General features: G+C 47.1%; 1 protein-coding gene across 1 annotated transcript; it reads left to right on the forward strand.

The window, feature by feature from the left end:
* Window positions 1-1005: 1005 nt before the first annotated feature.
* FERMT1 (fermitin family member 1) lies at window positions 1006-18605 on the forward strand. Its single transcript, XM_027902237.1, has 15 exons — window positions 1006-1102; window positions 4586-4759; window positions 5795-6028; window positions 7433-7579; window positions 8105-8318; window positions 9035-9137; window positions 10234-10341; window positions 11206-11337; window positions 11466-11515; window positions 13216-13340; window positions 13746-13852; window positions 14411-14626; window positions 15177-15301; window positions 17099-17240; window positions 17998-18605. The coding sequence occupies exons 2-15, from the start codon at window positions 4609-4611 to the stop codon at window positions 18169-18171; spliced, it is 2028 nt and encodes a 675-aa protein (XP_027758038.1). The 5' UTR covers window positions 1006-1102; window positions 4586-4608; the 3' UTR covers window positions 18172-18605.
* The last annotated feature ends 3984 nt before the right edge of the window (window positions 18606-22589 follow it).

Below are 22589 nucleotides of genomic sequence, written 5' to 3' on the forward strand. Positions count from 1 at the left end.
CCATGTTTTTTCCATGCAAAGTTATTTGCTCATCTGCATAGGTACCTCTATTTAAATAATAATAAATAATAATAACAAGCAGGTTGCTTACCAAGCTGTTCTAGGAAGATCTAAAGGGCCATTGAGTCAAGGCAAGGCCAAGGAGCAGCAAAAGCAGAGCTGCTCCACATGGAGGGATGAGCCTGGACTCAGGTGAGGATCAAACAACTTCCTAGCCTGGGCTTAACTTAGGACTCCTGGAACTGCTCCCAGATGGGTCTGGTTGGGGTGATTAAAGGCCTTTCTGTGCCCTCGGGTGATGGAAAGCCCTGGAAAGCTTCGTTAGCTCTCAAGTTTGTGCCTCCGAGGCTGTCTGATATGACAAAACCTTGGTGCATGTACAGACAGTCTGAGGAGCTGAGCATGATCAGAGCAGCTCAGTGACAGGGCCCAGGGGAGCAAACAGGCTGCGATAGTATCTGTGGTTTGACAACTTCTCATCTGCTTTGTTCTCATGAAAGTAACTATTTGTTGCCCATGGAGTGTCAAAGACACATCCTTATATACCTCTGCAGTCTTTTCCCAGGGTGTGAGTTTAGTCTGAAAGAATTTCTTCCATTATTTTCTCTTTCCCGTTGTTGTCTTGGTTTTGTTCTTCTGCTGCATTTACTGCACCCCCGAGCAAGTTTAATGCAAGGCAGACTTTCTGTGGAAATCGGGCTCGTGGAGAAGCGCTCGCCTGATTTCTGCCGATTCAACCCACTTTTATTGCGTGCCTTCTAACACAATTCCACCTCCACACACGCCTTTTTGTTCTTTGCCGCTGCATTTCTGCTCTTTACTGTTGCACCTTTGGAACCGATTTTCTCAGGGCAGCCCCAAACCCGAGCGGCACCCGGGGTGGGCGTGTCGCTGGCCTCGGGGTCGCCTTTGGGGTGGTGTCTCCGGGACAGGACGAGCGCACACGGGTGACCTCGAGCTCCCACGGCGCGCGGGGAGGAGGGAAGGGGAAGGGAGGAAGGGCCGCCTCCGCTGGGGGTGCCGCTCCTCCCCTCGAGTCTCAGAGCCAGGTGGCTGCGAAGGGCGCGGGAGGCGCGGGCAGCGCTGCCAGCGGGGCCGGCAGGTGAGAGCTCTGCGAGCGCGGGCAGCGCTCTGGGAGCGCGGGAGAGGCGGGAGCGACCCCGGCGCGGCTCCGGGACACCCGCGGCGGGAGTGCCCCCCGCCACACGGGGTTATTTCTTTCTTCCCCAGCGCTTTTGGCCGCGGTTCGGCGCCTCCTCCGCGACCGCCCGGCACTTCCTCAAAGCGGGCGCTGCCGCAGGGGCTGCTCCGCGGGACCCCCGGGCACCGCCGGCCCGAGGGATACTCCGGGAAACGTCGTTTCACCCTGCTCGACCTTAACCCCGGGTCTTTAGCACCTTGCTCGAGCACGACTCGCATCCTCCTGCACTCCCACGCACCGTGTGAAGTTTGGGGCCGCGCAGAGCTGGGTCTGTCGAGCCCTCGCTGCTTGTCGGTAGCTGGGTTGGGCAGAGCGCGCTGTGGAAATGCCACCCGGAGTGAGCAGTAGCCTGCAGACACGTTTCTGGCCTGTTTGATCCGCCCGTGCCAGGCCTTGCAGCTGAGCACACGTGCAGCCCGGGAGCTGGGGCGCGTTCCGAGCAGATCCGGGCCTGACCTGGAGGTTGTGGGATTTGGAGTCCTGGCACTTTGGGTTCGGTTGGGTTTTCATGCTCAGGAGGAGTTGGTTGCTTTGCTTGCGCCCATTTTCACGACCAGGTTTTGTTTGTGCTGCGTACTCCGGTAGATTTACTAGTGTTTGTGTTGCCTTATCTCCAAACTGAAACCTCCTGGATTGCAGAGGAACTGGGGAAGAGAGCGGCTTTAGGGAATGATGAAGTGCCAGGATTAGCTGCACCGAGGCCGTGGTTTTCCAACCCAGCATGAAGAAGGAAAGGGTTTCACCCACCCCTTGGGCTGCTCATTTTCACCCGTGTCAGCACAGGCATTTGTGTGCAGAATTAGACTGGGAAGCGAAAGCAAATTTAAAAACAAACTGAAAAAAAAAATCCAGGTCAGCTCCCAAATGTTTTTGCTGGTACAAGAGGGCAGGTCAGACTGGTGCTTCTCCGTAACAATGCTGGTTTGTGGTGGAACAAGGATGGGCACAGGTTTAGTTCATCTGCCACGTTCCACCCCGTGCTTCTGAAATAAAATCGCATTGTTCCCATCCTTAGGCCGGCTGTGGATTACTGTTGCAGTTGTTACTGATGCTTAGGGGCATCCTGATTTTTCTAAGGTCGGGAAGGACAGCTGTTCTCTGCACCTTGCATTGCCCTTGTGCTGGAAGCCCCAGCTGCCCGGGAGATCCCTTGGGAGCTGAGCCCTGGATGCTTCAAGAGAGTCTCAGCCCTTCCCTTCCACTTGGTCTAATGCATGGCTAAGCTCACAAATAAATCCATGTGGCACACAGCAGCACAAATTCCAAATCCTCTGGCAGGAAAGCCACAGGGTTTCCCAGTGTCCAACACAATGCCTTTATTTACCAAGGCAAGCCAAGCAAACTTCTTGGATAAGTATCAACCCTTGTTGGTTTAGTAACTGTTTGGTGAAAAGGTGTGGGCTGGCACATCCAAGATCCCAACTAACAATAGTGCCTGTTCAGGGGTGTAAATTGGCCTCTGGGAGTCACACAGTTAGGAAGTTGCAGGTTTCTGACTTAGGGCTCTCTAAATGTCACTGGAATTTTAGAATTTCCGGGCAGGCTCACAGCTCTGTTCCAGTGGAACTCGTTGGTAAGGGGATTTCCCCCTGTCAGGATGGCTTTGAGCTGGACTTGGCTTCATTTATGTTGTCATTCACTGAAGGGGGAATCCATCTAATCTTTAAAACCTTCATTTAATCTTTAAAATCTTTTGCCTTAACATTTGACTCATTTTTCCTTATCGGTAGAGTTTGTCATTACCACCTCATTTCTATTCTCCCTTTCATGCTGAGTTTTATATCAGTAGGGTTGACACCAGGCATGGCCAAAGCCCACAGGAGTTGAAGGAACCATGTCCACAATTGTATTCTGAGCACAGATTTTAACTGAAACAGATGACTTGGATTTACACAGTACTCCCTGACACAAACACTGCAGGAAACTTAATTAACAATGTATCAAAAGTCTTCCCGTTGAAATTCTTCAGCGGTAGCATGCTAAGAAACATGGGGAATGCCTAAAAGTCTGGGGAAGATTAAGCTGTGACAGACTGGCTGTTCAGGTGCAAGAACCTCCTTGTGAGTCTGGAAGGGAAGCCCAGAAAGAACATTGAACTGGGCACTGCCCCACAGGGGTATCTTTGGGCACTAAAAATGTCTCTTATTATCCAATTGGTAACGTAAAGCTTTGTTGCTATAAATTTGGTAAATAGGGGAAGTTAAAATTTCACCCTGTTTCTAACCTTTAGCTTAATTTTACATTATTGTAACCTAGAGCTGGTCTGATCTTGTCCTGCAGTCAGTCCTAGAAAAGGCCATTCCATCTCTCCTCACCTGTGCCAACTGTCCCGCATCTTTCTGGGTTTGACTTCATTTTTAGGCCAAACGTTTTAAGTTACTGAATACTTGTTTTTAAAAAAGATCAACAACAACCTGTTACCGTTGTTACATCCCCCCTGGCCTTCTTTGTAAACAACTCCCAGTTGTTTTTGCGTTAAAAGCAGTCTGTGTGGGGCACCCTCAGCTGTGCCTGTGACCTGGGTTCCCATGTGCTGCTGAAAGTCTGCAGTAAATGGGAGTCACTGACTTCAGTGCCTCATCTGCAAAGCCTTGTTCCAGGACAGAGAGCTGATGTGGTATCTTCTCTCTCTGGTTAAACAGATCCTGCCTGCAGCACCAGTCACCTCATACCCACAAGCTCTTTCTTCAGGAATTAGAACTCAACTGGTGACAAGCAAAGCTTTCACTTGGAGCATGTCCTCTGGTTTGGCTTGGCACGATTCCTGTTTACCTGTCCTGGCAGACAATTCCCCCTGCTGAGACAGGACACATCCCTGGGCAGGGCAGCAGGAACTGCAGTTCTGGGCCTGGATATTGCTGGCAAAGAGCCACTAAGGTTAATTGTCTCCCCTCTCACCTACCCAAATAGGTAACACTACTCCCTGGATTTGGTCCCATGGGACCAAGCTGGCAGAACTGCAAGTGTAAACGTCGATTTACAGTGGAAATTACAGCTCTGAGTGCACAAGTCAATGAAATTCCTTTGTTCACTGGACAGATTGCCAAAACAGATCCCACCCACAACTGCAGGCTCTGGTGTCCAGACTGGCAGATTAGCCCTGGATGGTGGTAAAACCCAGGTGAAACTGGGCCATCTCTCCCCAGCTGGAGGCAACTGAGTTTGGGGCGCAGAGAAATCAAAATAAAACCAGAAAACCCCCACATTCCTATCTTGCAACAGCAATCAGCAGAGCAGAGTCTAGTTCAGAGGTAACAAGATAACACCTCTGAAGTTCCAGCCAAGGCCGCTGCGAAGTCTTGGCAGCATGGAATTATGCTGAGGCTGGGGGGAAATGCATTTGTTTGGGAGAGCGGAGGAAAAACATCCTGTTTGTTTTTGCAGAGCTCACACAGACCTCTTCCAACATGAGTTCCTCAAGTGACTTTGGGTCTCACACCTGGGGGCTCTTGCTGACAGTCGACCATCAGCGTGAAAAGGTAGAAAAGGAATTTTTACTACAGGTCACAGGGGACCTTCACATCGGAGGACTGATGCTGAAATTAGTAGAAAAAATGAGTGAGTAAAGACCTGTTTAATTTACACAGTGTCATGAAAGTCATGAGTGCAGCTTTCCCTCTACAAAGAGAGGCTGCTGCAGGTTTTGAAGTGGGGCTGCCTCACTCGTGCCAGGGCACAGAGCGTGGAGATGCTCAGACTCAGGGTTTTACATGGTCAGGACCCCTCCCTGTCTGTGACTAAAGCCCCTGTGCTACCACAGTGCAAACAAGACTTCGGGTTTGCCCTTCCAGTTAGACAAAAATAATCAGAGCACGCTGACTATTCAACTCCCTTCCCAGACAGATGTTACAGGTGGGCAGCTGGGGGGGGCTGATACCTCGTTTATCTACCTGTGGCAGTCAAAGAGACAGGATTAGTTGTTCAAAGGCACTTCAGAAGTTACTGTTCCTGGTGCTTTTGGGGCATTCTGGACAAAACCTGAGCCACACTATCCACTGCACACATTCAGGAGGGAACAGCTGAGACTGACCAAGTCAAAGTTAAGAGATGAAAAGTAAAATACCCTGTGTGCAGTCCCAGCGGGTGAGCACAGGTGGAAAATACTTCTGCACACTTACACACACAGCTGAGCTGGAAACCAGTGCAGCCAGAGTTTCCACGGGCTCAGAAGACTAATTTTTCACAGTATTTTTTTTCACTGGTACTCAGCTAGTGTGAAAAGCTTTCAGTATTGATATTTAAAGCGAATCTGAGTCACAGCCTTGACCGGGGAACTCCAAAATAGGCCAGGGCTCTGCTGTGTTAGAGGAGCAGCCTCTGCGTGGCAGAGTTGATGAGGAGGAGCAGGGAATGATGCAAAAGACTGGAACAGCTGGAGCAAGAGCACACAGAAACTTTACCTGCTGCTACACATTGACAAAGTTAGTTCCCAGTGACTGCCACAAGTACTGAGCAAATGGGGTTCAGATCTCGGGAGCCGTGGTCGGTGCTTAATATAAATAAATATTCCTGTTTGCGGAGAACTGTTTCCAAACCGAGTTTTTTTGCATATTTGCTCCGCAGTTTATTAACAACCACACTGTGTTTTCCTAGATGTATCACAAGACTGGTCAGACTATGCTTTTTGGTGGGAGCAAAAGAAGTGCTGGCTTCTGAAAACCCACTGGACGCTGGACAAGTGCGGGGTGCAGGCAGATGCCAAGCTGCTCTTCACGCCCCAGCACAAAATGCTGCGGCTCCGCCTGCCGAACATGAGGACGGTGAGGCTCAAAGTCAGCTTCTCTGCCATGGTGTTCAGAGCTGTCAGTGACATCTGCAAAATTCTCAGTAAGTAGAGAGAAACCCCCTCTGGCAGCTAAGCTGGAGTGTTTAATTGGGAGACACTGTTGTGATGTAAACTCCTTCCTCACAAAACTGTTGAGCTCAAGGAGAAATCTGAGACAGATTTTTTGGCTTTTAGTGTGCAGTGCATGTCAGTGGTTCTCAGTCTCTGTGAGTGCTGATGTACACACTGTCAGAAACGTGTCCCATGAGCTGCAGGAGGACTGGATAGTCAAGGTGCTGTCGGGGGTTTTGTAGGAATCTTTGTCCTCCTGGAGCAGGACTCGGTGCTGATTATTCTGTGCCACTGACCAAGAGCTTGAGCTTATCAGTGTCCGACACCAGCCCTCACCACAGGCAGTTTTACGGCGTCAACTGATTTATCACCTATTTTTACTTAGCATATTGGTTATATATTCACTTCAGAATAGCACATTTTGAATGTTCAAAACCTTGATATGCCCCAACCTGTTCAGGTCAGGGCAGACCTAATGAGGCCACACCAGCCCACGAACGTCTCTCAGCACTGGGTCTCCAAGTCTCTCCTTCCAACAGTGGGGCACCTTCAAGTGGAGATGAGGTTTTGGGGAATGCCAGAGATGTGCCTGTGCTCAACAAGTTGAGTCTGCACACAGGCTTCCAAATCCCTTAGTTTTAGGGTAAAACGGGGATTAAAATCCTCGTTTTAATTTAGATCTTCAAAGCTCAGCCCAATAACACCCTCATCTTCAGAAGGAATTCACTGCCTCGTGTTGACCACAAGGCAGCTTCCAATTCACCTCCTGGCAGTGGATTGTGAAAGGTGTAGCCTGTCTTTATTATACTTAACAGCTCTGCTATAATGATGCCGTAATTATACAACTGGCATTTGGCCAAATTAAATATTTCTCCCAGACTGAGTCAGTGCAGGAATGCTGTGACTTTCCTCATGAGTGAATACTGTCAAAAAAAAAAAAAAACAACACCTTTGTTTACCCCAGGGTAAAAGTGTTTCTCAGAAGTGAAGTGCCAGGTTTGCAGCTGAGAATACCTGTCTGAATGAGCAGTGCATCAGGGAACAGTGGACAGCCCAGACAGAAACTTCCATGAGAAATACAGCAAATAATAAAAGGCGTGAGCTTCAAGCACAGCGGTTCCTGCTTACTGATAATTCATATATTCATCATTTCAGATATTATGCCCAAATGTGACAGCAGAGCCACGAGGGGGAAAGAGTTTTTCCTGGTGCTCTAAAATGCAGCTACACTTCCCTCAAAATTCCCTCTCACAGCCCAAAGCCTTGTTACAGAATTACTGCATTTTCCAGGGCTACTGCTTTCAACCTGCTAAAAATAAAATTCAGATTGCGACACGGAGCTTCCCTTATCTGCTAAGTCTCATCTTGCTTCACTTCCCAAACTGCCATTGCAGATATCAGACGGTCAGAAGAACTGTCTTTGCTGAAGCAATCAGGAGACACGCTCAAAAAGAAAAAGAAAAAGGACAAGAACAGCAAAGAGCCAATTACAGAAGACATTTTAAACCTGTGTGACTCCCCAGCGAGTTCTGGATTGCCAGGTAATGAAGAGTCACTGTGATTTTATTCTTCTGACTGAAGGTCAAAAAGAGGAAGAAACCCTTTGTTATGCAGCTAAACCCAGGTTGACCAGTTTATGTAGGATGGGAGTCACAGAGACGCGGCCTGAAATCAGTGGCTTCAAGAAATCTCTGATGTATCAATAATTTCCTGTTGTTTCTACAAATGTTTCCCTTTCCACTGATATGAGAAAGGCCATCCCAGCAAACAGGTGGCCCTGCACACAGGATGTGCTGCTGCTCTTTGAAAGGTTTAAAATATTCATGAAATTTGGCAGCCTGCAAGGAAAATGAGGAATAAAGGCTGGAAAGGGGGTGTTCCTGTGTCCCACACAACTGAGATATCTCACAGAGCAAGAAGGAGCACTCCTGTCCCTGAGGTCACCTCTCCTGGGAAAGGGCAAGGCCAGGGGGGAACAGCAGAGATAGGAGACTGTTTTTTATGATGGAAGGTGGTAGACAAGACTAGTTTTCCCTGGACTAATATGTTCCACTCTTGCCTTGCAGCAAATCCAGGACTATACAGTAAAACCATGACCCCCATCTATGATCCTGTCAGTGGGTCACCAGCTTCTTCCACAATCACCTGGTTCAGTGACAGCCCCTTGACTGAGCAGAACTGCAACGTGCTGGCCCTCAGTTACCCCAACTGCTCCCCAGAAATGCTGGCAGAGATGTACCAGCCACGCACCCTGGCTGACAAAGCCAAGCTCAACGCGGGGTAAGGCGCCTCTCTTTGGTGTTAAAATGGTCAGTGATGTCACTGTCAGTTTGGATAGAAAACTCCCAAGGCTTTAAATGGGAACGGGCTTGTGGATAAATTCAGTAATTTGGCATCACAAATAGGTGACTTAGTGAGTGATGCACAAGCAAACCTTGCTTTTTGGCCGCTACAGAGAATACAGAGCACTCATAGTGTGAGAGGATTGTCTCTCTAGCACTAAAATATGGATTGTCAGTCATCTGTGGGGCATTTAACAGTGACTTGGATATTTTCATTGGATTTCACTGGACGACAGAAGGAGCTGGAATTATAAACCACCAAATGCTGGAATCAAAATGGCAATTCAAATTATTACATGCAGATTCTTCCCCTTGTTTAACTGAACCTCCCATTTTTGGAACTGAAGAAGAAAGAATCTTATTAGCATTGGTCACCCCACAAATAATTACTGCTTAGTTCCTGGCATCTACTCCTCATGTTTTGAGTAGTGCTGGAGAGAAAAAACATTAGGAAGATTGTAGGTATGGTGTTTATCCAATGAAAGTTGGAAATGCCTATGAACATCCCACCTTGAGTTCAGTGAATTCCCCCTGGACTCGCAGGCACTAGAGCTGTTTGTTCCCACTTTTGTTTCACCATTGCATTGGAGCTCTGCAGGTGTGGTGGGTTTTCCTGCGCTGATGAATATGTGGGTTGGTTTTTTTTTTCCCCAGCTGGCTGGATTCCTCTCGATCCCTTATGGAACAAGGCATCCTGGAGGACGATCAGCTTCTTCTACGCTTTAAATATTACACTTTCTTTGATCTGAATCCAAAAGTAAGAGCTTTGGTTTTACTGCTATTCATTGTTTGCTTGCTTTCCTTTCAAGAAGACACATAATAATGTAGAATATAGATATATATAGGATTTTAGCCAGGATTTGTTACGGGCCCTTCAGAAAGCAAATCCAATTTCTTCCCCTCAGCTACAGCTGCACTTTTACCCTCTGGACACTGTTCTTGAGGTCTTAAGTATAAAGATGAGATCTGAAGAGCTCCAGAAACAGTTTCCATATTTCTGGAGAGGCTGGTTTACTTTCTCTCTTTTGACATGAAAAAATTAAGGGGAAAACTAGACCAACAGTATCCTAAATGATGTGATGGTATAAGCCCTGCTTTTGAAAATGAACTTAAAATCGCCATTTCTGTTCTTCTGTCCTCACTGAATTTCACAGCTTTTCTGGCCTGAACCCCTCAGAAGTGATCAGGACACTTTCCAGTTCACGTGGCGTGGGTTTGGGTGCAATGTCACCTCTGCTGAGACGTGTCTCAAACATTTCCCTTCTTTGTCCCAGCCAGCCACGGAGCCACAGCCCAGCAGAGCTTCAGGCAGCTGAACGTCTCCCCTCTGCTGGCAGAGGTCACGCCCCAAGCTTTACCCTCCCAGCACCTCCATTTCACCAGCTCTGGGGCTGAATATTTCTGAGTCACTTCAGCTTATTAACCACGTAGTTAATAAGAAACACTCGCTATCCAAAAAAGGGATGGTGAATGAAGGCAGAACCGGAACTGAAAGAGCCAAGAGGGGAAGTGAGGGACGAGAGTTCCGCGTGTCACCCTCGTACCAGCCGTGTCACGTTGTTGTCACTCCCACGGTGTGGTTTCACAGCTCTCTTACACCAGTCCAGGGCCTGCTGCCTCAAAAGGGGGTGTCTTCATCTCCCCTTCTGCCTCAGCCAAGGGCTCCTGGTGCATTTTCTGTTGGCTCAGCGAGTCACTGTGGCCGGGCAGGCAATCCACAAGCTGGAACTGGAGAACAAGGCAGAGGTGGGAGGAGAAAGGAAACAATTGCGGTCCAGCCTGGTGTTAGATCAGCTGGTTATGAATCTGTGCCTTGGTCATTAGTGACCAGTGTTGTTCTTTTTTTACTCCAGTATGATGCAGTGAGAATCAACCAGCTCTACGAGCAGGCCCGCTGGGCCATCCTGCTGGAGGAAATCGACTGCACGGAGGAGGAAATGCTGATCTTCGCTGCCATACAGGCACGTACTTGATCCGAGTGGCAAAACCTGTTTCCTCAGGAGGCAGGCACAAGCTAGGACAGGACCAGGACAGGGCCCAGGCCAACAGCTCTGCTTGCATTGGGGTCTGCTCTCTGGGGGAGAAACAATAAGCAGCATCCAGCAGCTAAACCAGCCAAAGTCAGGAGCAGCAGTAACACCGTCCCTCGAACGGGCACATACGAGTGTGGAACCACTCACTGACATTGTCTAGAGCAAACCACACCCAGGATGCCACTCTGATATCAGATATCAGAGGATCAGTACGAAGTGTTGCTGCCATCCTTTCACCTCTTCCTGAGTGTGTCTGTGACATTCACATTTATAACAGACAGGAGAAGGGCTGCAGTGCAGTGTGAAGGTGAGGGCACTGTGCAGCACACGGGAATTTAACAGGAGAGAGCACTGTCCCTGACAGTGGGTAATAAGGCACAAACTGTTTGTTGATAATAAATTCCTTCCTTTCAAATGTGAATGGAGCTGCCAAATATCCACAGCCTGCCGCTGCAGAACACCAGGGAACTTTGCTCCAAGTTTCCACTGGGTATGGATGGCACTGAAAGGCTTACAGTTCCAAGGATGCAAGTGTAGCACCTTGTCAGACCCCCAGAACAGGGACAATTCAACAGTAAAGGAATGCAAACACTGGCAATTAAAATAGGAAACTGTTTTCAGCCATTGCACTGGAGATCATAATGGATATCCCTGTTTCCTTGGGAAAAAACCTGGTTCTGTGCTGCAGAGCTCCACACCAAGACCCAGATGGCCAAATATTCCCTTTCACATGCTGTGTTTGTGATTTTCTAGTTGATATCCTGACTGTTGTTTACTGATGTTTCATTTCAGTATCACGTAAGCAAGTTGTCATTATCGTCAGAGGCACAAGATTCCACCTGCGAATCGGAAGTAGATGAAGTAGAAGCTGCACTTTCTAACCTGGAAGTGACACTGGAAGGTGGAAGCACAAGTAACATTTTGGTAGGTCCTCTGGGATCCTGGAATGGCTGTCACGGTGTCGAATTTGTTGGCTCTGATGATCCTACCCAGTTCCTGGGTTTTCTAACAGAGTGCATTGTACTAAAATTATTCCTAATTGTTCCCAATAGGAGGACATCACAGACATCCCAAAACTTGCTGATAATCTCAGGCTAGTTAGGTGAGTTGCTAAAATTAATAATAAAACAGGCTTAACCTTACAAGAGATCTCCTGAGTTCTGCTCTCTAATCTAACAGGAGCTCCTGCAGTTATAAATTAACACATACCCCCAATATATCCCAATACCATCCTCTTCCAATCTTTCTCTTGCTTCCTCTGGCAAAGCTTCTTGGCAAATCTTTCCAGCTTTTGGGGGTGCTGGGGTAACTATCCCTGTACTTGTTAAAAGACCACGCTCGTCACTCATCTCTAAACAGAAGTCCACGGTTCTATTTTCAAACACATTTTACTGGGTTTTTGCCAGTGAAAAACTAGGAGAAACTTGCACTTCTCCCTGAGAAGAATTTCTGAAGGCAACCCTGGGGAATGTGGTTTTTGTAAAAACAGAAGAAATAACCAAATCACCCCTTTTCTAACCAAACAAGAGGCCGTTTTTTTCGAATATCAGGAGGAGTTTCTGTGATCCCGCTATAATATCTTGATTTCTGGGTGATCTGAACGGCTGCAGAGACCTCGAGTCTGCAGTGCCTTTTATCATCAAACACCCTTTGTGTTTTAGAAAGATAAAGTTTCCTGTCACACCAATATTTATCAGATTCATTCCGTTGACAGATGGTGTTTGGTGGTCAGGGAGCCGAAAACTGCACCTGAAAAACGGTGACTGTTGCTGACTGTTGGGGATTGTTAATTATTAATTTCCAATTAGGAATTTTATTGGACATTCAAATTATTAAGGCGGCTTCAGAAGAAAGGGAATTCAAGCTTTTAACAATGGATTGTTTGTTTTCCCCCAGCAGTGGAGCAGTTTGCTTTTAAAAAGCGTTCAGGGGTTATTTTTCATCAGGAAAAAGTTCCTGCACTCCTGGTAAATCACTGACTAAACCTAAGGCATTGTAGAAACTAAGTAAGGTGTAAAATGTTTCTTTGAAGGAACAACAACATTTTGCTCCCGTAATTATTTGCTTAGTTGTAAAAATGCAAAGCTCTGCATGTCCTAATTCTTTACTATTCATATGGTGGGCTTTTATTCCTATTTATTCAAAGCTTTCCATCAAGTTTTCAGCAGGATTTTTTTTGTTTTGTTTTGTTTTTTTGATAGAAAAATATTTTTGTCTGTTTAAAAAAAATTATAGTCCCTTATTTTTGAAGAATGTTGTTGTTATGGGGAAATTAAAAGCCAAATTCTTTGGCAGTTTTGAAAATCCACTTTTTTTATTTAAACGTAAAAAATCACCATTTTCTAGAAAAGATTCTAAACTAGGATTTATGGAAGAGTCTAGAGAAGGCAAGAGTGTGTAAAATAAATCACTTTTCCAGACAGCTCTCTACTCTTTGTACCATCAGCTGAGATTTAAAGGGAAGGACTGGAATGTGGTTTTTTATCTTTTTTTTTTTCCTTTGAACTTCATTGTTGACCTTTGTTACTACTTGTGAAGTATTTCTTTACTAATACAGTGCTAACACCTCTGGTTTTCTCTGCTGGAGTGCTGCAGAACCTCTACAGTCAGTGAAGGAGTAGAATTTTGTTGTGTTAGATAATCAGATATTCAGATAAAGCCAAAAGGATGGTCTCTACTCCCTTACAACGCAGTGAATGCAAGGGCTTGATCCTGAATTCCAGATCCACCAGGATATTTGGGAGGGACTTGGAAGCTTGTCCATTCTGCTGGAAACCAGTGTGATTCCTTTGCTTCCTGCAGGCCCAGGAAACTCTCACTCAAAGCCATCAAGTCATACTGGTTTATCTTCAGAGACACTTCAATATCTTATTTTAAAAACAAGGAATCTGCACAGGGAGAACCCATCGAGAAACTAAACCTAAAAGGTAGGAATTTTCCTTTCTTTCCTTCTTCTGTTGCGGCCATAAATGGAATAAATGAAGAAATCCCTGCTCAGCAGCATTAAATCCTGGAGCTTTCTCAGTCCCTGAGATGAGGACCACACCTGCAGAGAGGCCTGAGCAGAAGGGATTCAATAGTTTAACCCAAACTGAGATTACCTCAGCCTGATTTTTAAGATGCCCTATGCTGCTGAATTCTTAGAGAAGAGTGGGATAGAGAAAGTGACCTGTGGGATACTTTGACTTCCAAATATTTTTATTCCACCTTAATGGTTGTGTTCAGCTCTGTCCTTGGCAAACAGACCAGAAGGCAAGAGTGTGTATAATAAACTAAAATCAGTGATACAGTAATGAAACCAACCAATTTCCTTCTGATTCTCTGTGATCCAGGATGTGAGGTCGTACCAGATGTAAATGTCGCAGCAAAGAAGTTTGGAATCAAGTTGCTAATTCCTGTTGCTGATGGCATGAACGAAGTGTATTTGAGATGTGATAACGTGAGTAACAAGAGAAGGGAAAGTTTGTATTCCAGATTTATGGCAGATTGTCTAGAAGAGCTGTTTGTCCTGTCCTAGAATTTGCATAGAAAAATAAGGATGCTGTAGAGAGTTTGTTATCTAGACCTCTAAAAAAATGTAAGAATGATGTGGTGGCCTAACAAATACATGATGGTTAAAAGCACAATAATCGTGTGTGTATCATTTTCCAATGATATCATTTTATCATCACTGTTTATCACCAGTTTCCAAGTAAGGCTGGTAGAAAGAAAAAAAAGAACAAACTACCAAAAAAAATAAAAGGAGGTTACAGTGTTTTGTTGCAATGTTTCCAGAGGGCTGAGGTTTGGATTTTGTTCTGATCTTTTCTGGATTAGAACTGTCCCCGTGCAGATGAGGGCAATGTGACAAGGTTTATGTCACTTGTATTGAAATGTCTCCAACCACACTGTGTAAAAACTGGGTGAAAACTAGTGGTGCGATAAAATTCCCAAGGGAATGTCTTCCAAAGTGCTGGATTTCCTGGGCAGTGTCCAACGGTGTGCTGTGATGCTGCAGGAGGATCAGTACGCTCGCTGGATGGCTGCTTGCATTTTGGCCTCCAAGGGCAGGACCATGGCCGACAGCTCCTACCAGCCCGAGGTGCAGAAGATCCTGTCCTTCCTGCAGATGAAGAACATGTCTGCCCAGGCCACCTCCGACCCGGAGAGCGTGGACATGAAACCGGAATGCTTCGTCTCACTACGCTACACCAAGAAATACAAGTCCAAGCAGGTATCCTGAGGTGGCTCTGCCGGGGGGGGGTGGGTGGTTGCAGGGGTTGCTGAGGGTTGAGGCTGGATCCACACAGCATTTGGAAGCTGTTCAGTAGGATCACCTGCAATGCTCGTTTGTCCCTTTGTAAGAGGCCTTTTCTTTAAAGTGAACCCAGGGACAGGTGTCTCAGCACCTCTCCTACATCCCCATCCCTGCCTGAGTCATCCATGATGTTCTGCTCCCGATACACTGCCCCTGAAAGTCTCCTCAGAGAAAGAAAGGAGGGGTTTAAGGACAAGAATTTACTCTGCATCAGAAACAGCAGGATCTTCCTGTCCCCTTGGCCTGGGTGCCTCTCCTTCCTCCCCACCTAATTCCTTGTCACTGCTTTTGCTGCAAAAGAGCTCAGCCTGCCCATCCTGAGGGGAGTCCCCAGGTGCCCTGTGTGGTACATCTGCACGAGGTGTCTGAGCGGGGCGTCAGAGCTGACGGGGTTGGATCCAGTGAAAGCAGCGGGATTTTTGTTCTCCACTCAACTGAAGCCTCTCTCCCTTCCCGTGTTTCCCAGCTGACCGCTCGCATTCTGGAAGCCCACCAGAACATATCCCAGATGTCGCTGGTGGAGGCCAAGCTGCGTTTCATCCAAGCGTGGCAGTCCCTGCCCGAGTTTGGCTTATCCTACTACATCGTAAGGTAATCACAGCCCACAGCCATGCCAGGCTGCCCTAACGTGTTCACCCTCAGTGCTCTGCAGGAAGTTCTTTGAGTCCCTGTTCTGGAAACATTCCCAATTTCCCTCCCCCAGACCTTCTAATTCTGGTGACTGCCATTGCCATACTGCTGGTTTTTGTACAGCAGCACAGCTCAATAGCTCCATTCCTGGAGCGAGACTCTCCATCACACCTGCCTTCATACAGACCGGGGGGGTTTGCTTGGATACCACATCTCTAGGATTAAACTCTTATTGACACCACTACATTTCATTAGTTATTAGTCACTAAAATCACTTCCTGACTCACTGAAATGTAAAAATTGCACATTTCGCTGGTGTGCTCGGGTTTGCAGTATGTGTTCACTCTGACCCTTGCTCACTGGAATATGATAAAACACAGATTTCCTTGGCATTTCACTAAAAAAACAGCAAATGCTCCTTTTTTAAGGTTGATCCAGAAGAGCAGTGAGCACAAGAACGTCCTGTGTTGTTCACAGCAGCTTCCCTTGGACACAGCAGGGTTCTGACCTGCAGTCTTTTCTCACCAAACAGCTGAAAAGCACTCACACAACCAGCCTTGGAGGCACCTTCCCTAATCTGTGCTAACACCTCTTCCAGGGCTGGCTGGGAATCATCTGTGCTGGCACTGAGGCAGCTGGGAGCTGTTCCCTGGCACAGGGGCCAGCTGGCACACAACAGCCCACATCTGCACTGGGAAACTCTGACTTCCCAAAACCCAGCAGCCTTGTGGCAACTACAGGACCGCGTTGGTCCTTGGGTGTTCCAGCTTCTAAACTGTTCCTGGGAGTCATTGGCGAGTCAATTGGAACCAGGATTCTGCCTGAACTAGCGCGCCCTGGGAATTTTTGCCCCATCTGTCACCACTCCCTTGAACACACCAACAAAGCCAACACCTACACTGCATTTCGTAGCATAAGCAAAGCAGCTCGTGGTGAATTTATCTCCGTGGGGTGTCAAGTAAAGCACAAATGGTGTCCAGGTCACATTCTTTCCCTAAAATCCAGTACATCTAAGGAGAGAAAGTTCACAAACAGGATCTTAAATACTGGAAGTACTAAGAGCAGACAGATGAGATCTCTTCCAGCTCTCATCAGGAAGGTAGTTTCTTTACCAGAGAGATCTTTTCCCAGCTATTCCCAACTCAAAAATTTCCACCCCCCAAAGGCTCTGATACTTTTGTACTTCTTTTTCATCTCTAATCAGAAGAAAATTGAAATGTTAAAATGTCTCAATATTTTTGCAATGTCATTTGTAGCCAGAAATATGTATATATTGCTAGCAGTTGTTTTGATAACTTCATGGTCATATATAAAATATTAAAATGGTGATATAAAAAACATTAAATCTAATTTGATTATATAATTTAGGTTAATGTAACTAGAACAACCTGTCTCAACATTAGAGAAAGGAAGGAACGAAAATTATTGTTGGCATTTTTTTCCAGTAAAAATAAAATGAAAATCCATGCATTTAGGAAGAATAGTATTTTTTCAAGCAGGAAATGATGAGTTAGAAAATATTTCATCCAGATCTACCTGCCTGATTATTTTCCACATTACACCACGGTACACCAGCCTATATATTTTGCTTTATAACCAATCCTGTTCCTAAGACGGGTCCAAGCTCTCCTCAATGCCAGGCTGTTGTGACTTTTCCCATGTTTTTGCACTTTTTCAGGGGAGAGCAGGTGAAACGTCTCTCTAGACAGAAATCACTGCAAACCAGGTCTACTCAAAGGTTTGGGGTGTTTTTTCCAGGTTTAAAGGAAGCAAAAAGGATGACGTGCTCGGGGTGTCCTACAACAGGCTGATCCGGATCGATATGGCCACGGGAGATCCCATCACAACGTGGAGGTTCTCCAACATGAAGCAGTGGAATGTGAACTGGGAAATCCGCCAGGTAAAGCTGGAGCAGCCCTGCCTTCACTCCCTGCAGTGCAGGCACACTGGAGGATGCTTGCAGAAAATATTTTCAAACCTCAGTGAAAAGATTTTGAGCGTGTCGTGACATGCTGTGTAATAAGCTGTGTGAAGTTTTTCTTCAGCAGTCTGTAGTTAAAAGTCAGCAACTAAAAAAGATCATCGGTTTCAAAGGTTCCTACCAAGTTTATTCTTTACGAGTTGGCCTTGATTTTGATGGGATGAAATACAGGGACTCCAAGGTGAATTCCAGCATGTGACATTCACTGCTGTCAGTAAAAATCTCATCTGAACTCTCTGTGCAGTCCAGCTCATGCATCACCCTCTGAACTGTGGGGATTCAGTCTTGGTTACAGACTGAGGATACAGGATTTGTCTTTCAAATCCCAAACTGGGACTGCAAGGCCACTGTGTGAGCATCCCTGTCAACATGTGGTCCCTGAGTTGGGGTTTCAAAGCTTGAAGCCAACTCTGTAAATTGTAGGTTTGTGGGGTGGAACTGGTTAAAATTAAAATTTTCTTGCCTGCCTGAACAAGCAAAAATATTTTGACCACAAGAGGGCCCTGATACAGCAGAAAAGTAAGAAACAAGCGGCCAAACACCCTCAACGTGCAGCAGAACAGAAATCTTGGTTAGCAGAAGCAGGATTTGTGATCCAGTTGTGCTCCCACAATTACTCTTTCTTCCCAATCCAGCTTATCCCTGTGCCTGATTTTGCCATCCCTGTCTCCTTTAGGTTGCCATCGAGTTTGACCAGAATGTATCCATTGCTTTCACCTGTCTGAGTGCAGACTGCAAAATCATCCACGAATATATTGGGGGCTACATCTTCCTGTCAACACGGTCCAAAGACCAGAATGAAACCCTGGATGAAGAGCTCTTCCATAAATTAACTGGAGGTCAGGAATGAGATGAAGTAAACTCTCTTCCCTCTGCCTGCTTCTTGTTATTGCTAAGAGCAGAGTTTATGGAAAAAAATCTCTCTGATTGTTCATTGCTGGCTACTAATTATTGTACATGTCAATTAATCTTTGTAATATGACTGGGACTGTTTACAGTTTTTGTTAAATATTGAAGGTAAGGTCAGTGGATGCCCTGGGGCAACTCCATCATCAGTACTTCAGAAAATTAAATCACCTTTGTTTTCCTTTTGTACAGCTTGATATTTTTAAATAAACATTGTCTGGCCCCTGGGCTTTTTTTTTAATCCAGTATTTTTAATTGCAGCAATCTGTTTAAGCATCCAGGACATGTAACATGAGGATGTTGTACAGCAAATTTTCTCTGTTACAGCCATGCAACTCCCAGTGCTAAACTGGCTGTTGTTAAGGAGCCCAGCTTTTATCAGAACTAAAGCTGAATAAATACATATTTTAAAGCTACATGACTTGTCTGACACTTGCCCTGAGAACACAGAGCATTCCATCAGTGTTCCAAAGTCCTGCAGACTGAGCTATCGACACTCAAGTAGTGATTACTCAGTTCCTCAGAAATGTAGCACCCATGTCTACCTTCATGCACTGAAGTGTTCCCTGAAAGTCAGAGAAGCTACAAAGGATTGACCTTGGAAAAACTGGATCCCAAACACTGATCTTTTGGGGAACGGATTCACACTGAAATTCTTCCCTGTGAGGGTGGTGAGGCCCTGGCACAGGTTGCCCAGGGAGATGCCTCATCCCTGCAAGTGCTCAAGGCCAGGCTGGATGGAGCTCTGAGCAACCTGGTCTAGTGGAAGGTGTCCCTGCCCATGGCAGGGGGTTGGAACTGGATAAACCCTAAGGTCCCTTCCAACCCAAACCACTCTGATTCCAGCTCTGCCTGCTGGAAGGAGCCACACACTCCCCCTGAGCTGAATGAAATTTGATTCTACCCTACAACACACAGTGATCAGTGAAGAAAGGACGGAGTGAAACGGAGAATTCGTGAAACTGCTGGGCAAACCAAAACTTGTTGTCACATATCTAAAGGAATACAACGGGCAGGTGTTGTCATATCACCAAGAGATGCTGCAGAAATCACTGTGGAATTACAAACATCCCTGGGACCAGAGAGCCCTGATTGTTAGGCCATGTCCTCTGCTTCTCTCCACTCCCTGTCAGTGGGCTGCGATGGAATCACTCCCAGACTGTGCCTGGGACTATGTCAACTATAAATGTAAAACTATAGCTTTACATCTAAAAACCCCAAAAAGAGTACAGCCTGCTTCCCAGCCCTCTGACTTCCCTCTCCTCAGCACACTTTACACAGGCTGAGGGACCATCCAGTTTCCTGCAGTAGAGGATTTACCCACTTCTCACTTGCTTGACACAGGCCTAGTATTTTCCTTGTCCAAGTCCAACCACTGGCCATATTTAAGGCCTGCTCAGGGGTTCCATGGGGGAGCTGAACGCTCGTTTTAGTGCCAGCACCTCTTGCACAGACAGCTGCCTTCCAGACACAGCCTCCTCTGAGGCTTTGCAGGCAGGATCCTCACCGTGCCTGCAGCGCAGCCCCTCCTTTGGCAGCGATGGACAAATTGCTGCCTGGAAGCACAGCCCCCTGCTTGTCATTCCCGGAGCAGAGCTTGTTGCCCAACTGTTACATGGAAGTCCTGGAATTGCCACTTGCCTACGTGACCTGAACACAGGAATGCAGGGACATGGGAAATCTGAACATAATTCTCATTGTGAGAGCGTGTTGTTCACTTCGGTGCTGAACAAGCACGTCCACTTGCAATCCAAGCTGTCTGGACTGGGATTTCGGAGAAACTATCAAATATTTCCACTTTCTTTCCTGCCCTTCCTTCAATCTTCCCCCATGTGTCACCGCTGCTCTGCAAGGAGGCTGTGCCAGCTCATCCAGGCTGGCTGTCAGCCCTGTCCTTTGCCTTTTGGCTTTCAGGAATGATCCCCTGATGCTGTCCTCTGTTTCTTTAGGTCATCACCTAGCTTTTCTCCTTGCTCCACTCACGTTGCAAGGCTTTTCCATCACAGGTAAGGAATAATGAGGAAAAAAATATCTGGTTTTATCCAGCTGCTTCCTACAAGCAGCCCTTGGAGAGGTTGGAGCAGGAAGGCACAATCCAGGGTATCCTGCACCTCTGTAATTCCAGGCTGGATAACCCGAGAGGAGGTTGCACCAGCCTGCTCTGTCTGACGCCTGCACCAGCCACAGCACCAAGTCATCGGTCATCCCACCCCGTGTCACCGAGCACGTCCCATCCCTGCCACGCTCCAGACATTCCCCTTAATGCTCATCACGCTCCCTGATTTCCTGCAATGCCCCACCTGATTTACACCCAGGGTTAAAGCCCGCAGGCTCGAGGGTCTGCAGGAGCCAAGTCACTCATCCCACGGGGCCAGATGTGGGAGAGGTTTCCCAGAGCGAGCGAGAGCAGCGCAAGGGCGGCTGCTCTCAAAGTTGCGCAACATAGAGATGAAACCCGGGACAGGAATGTTGTTTAGACGAAAACAAAAACCTGCAGGAAACTTATACTTCAGCTCAGCCACAGCCCTATTCTGTACATCGCCCTTAGTTAAACTCAGATCAGGGTAAAATCCTGCCCATGTCAGATGGCTGCTGTTTGCTCTTACATTAAATTCCGCAGGGAATTTCACCGGAACGTGTGTTACTGCAGCAGAGACACACACCCATAGTTTTCTGAAACTAAATAACAGGCTAAATAATCCTGTTCCTGCATTCTCTCCCTGTTCTCTGTAACAAAATGTCTTGCTCGTGCTTGCTCCGCGGACAGACCTGCGAAACATTCCTTTTGTTGGCTTTAAAATCCATTCTCCAGACTTTTTTCAGGGTATTTTCTCCCTTAACCATCACTTGGATCGCGGCCAGCGCGAAACATTCAACTCTTAAACTTTACAGCCTGGTACCATCCTCGCCTACTCCTGCTCTCCCCGAGCTCTGCTTATCTCGGTGTCACTGAGGAATGCAGGGCTCAGCCCGAGCATTCCTGCGGGCAGAGGGGCTTTGTGCAGCCCTGAATCACCCCTGGGGAGGGGGCGTCTGCTTCAGCTTCTTCTGCATCACCCGTATGAAAAGGCTGATAGGAATGCCTGCTTTTACTAAACACGCCCTCAGGTTGCCGCTGAAACTCTTGGAAAAGAAGAAAAAAACCGGAGCAGAATAAAAGGTGACATGAGAACAGGGAAAAGCGGCCCGCAAAGGGGAGATCTCTGCCTGCTGCTACCAGATATTTGAAAGAAACTGGTGAGAGAGAGCTGCTGCCTGCCCTGGGCAGCTGCTTGAGATACGGCACCGTATTCCAGATGATTAGAGTTTGCTGGGAAGATACAACACCTGCTGCTGAAACTGAGCATCCAAAAAGCAGAAACAAAGCTGGAAAATAAAACCAGCAAAAGCTCGTTTTCCAAGGGTGCTCAGCCTCTTGCAACAGGTTGTCTCAAAATCAAGAGCCTCTGGGCAAACAAAGCCTCCACCTCCTTTCCGCCTTCACCCAAACGAGCAGCTGCTTTCCCAGTCTGACAGTCTGCTTGCTTCCAAAATAAAGCCAGTAAGGTTGAACTCGTTAAAGTTAAGGCAGGCTTTGGCTCACCGGGTTTCCAGGAGGGTTTTTTTTTTTAAGATGTTAAAAACAATAAGATAACCAATAACCCTAAAACAACCACTAAGAATTCATTATCTGTGAATACCGAGCTAAAGGCAGCAAACACAACACAGGCACTTCATGGCCCTGGGCAAAGCCAGGCCACCTCCCCGCGTTCCAGCTTCCCAGTGAGGAGCTGTGCAACAGGTCTGGGAAGCCACAGGGAAGGCAGGAGCTGCACTTTCGTCCTCCTATAGCAAATTCTTCAGATTTTTTTCAGCTGCCCCGCTGCGCCCTTTGAACTCCGGCAGAGCAGATCCCTGAGGTACCTGCCGTGGTGCACGTGCCCGGCCTGCAGGGCCCCGCTCCCGGTCTGCTCCACCAGGGTTAATATGGGATTAGCCCCTCGTTTAGGAAACTATTTGTCCTGCCCTGGAGCCATTCCACGGGGGAACAATATGTACATCTCTCCAAGGGAAGGGCAGTGGCTCCAGGGAGTCCTACTGAAAGGCCCTATCTCGCTCTGGGGATGTTCTGGTGTTTTTCAAGGCTCTCTCCCCACGCAGATAATGAACCACACGGTCCAGAGATAAGCTCTGAGTACATGTGCACAGCCAGACTCAAGGTTTTGGGGCAAGACCTTTATCTGCACTTTAGCACCAAAGCGGGGCTGTGCTGCCTTCGTGTCAGGGATCTGTTTCTTTGTCCTGATAAAGGGAAAGCACTGACTACTGTTCTCCTTGGAAATTTTAATAACTAATTGTCTTACAGTAGCAACGGAACGACCA

The sequence above is a fragment of the Empidonax traillii genome, unplaced genomic scaffold, assembly GCF_003031625.1.
Source record: "Empidonax traillii isolate 1590-97213 ecotype Southwest subspecies unplaced genomic scaffold, ASM303162v1 scaffold854:size264813, whole genome shotgun sequence".
Taxonomy (NCBI): Eukaryota; Metazoa; Chordata; class Aves; order Passeriformes; family Tyrannidae; genus Empidonax; species Empidonax traillii.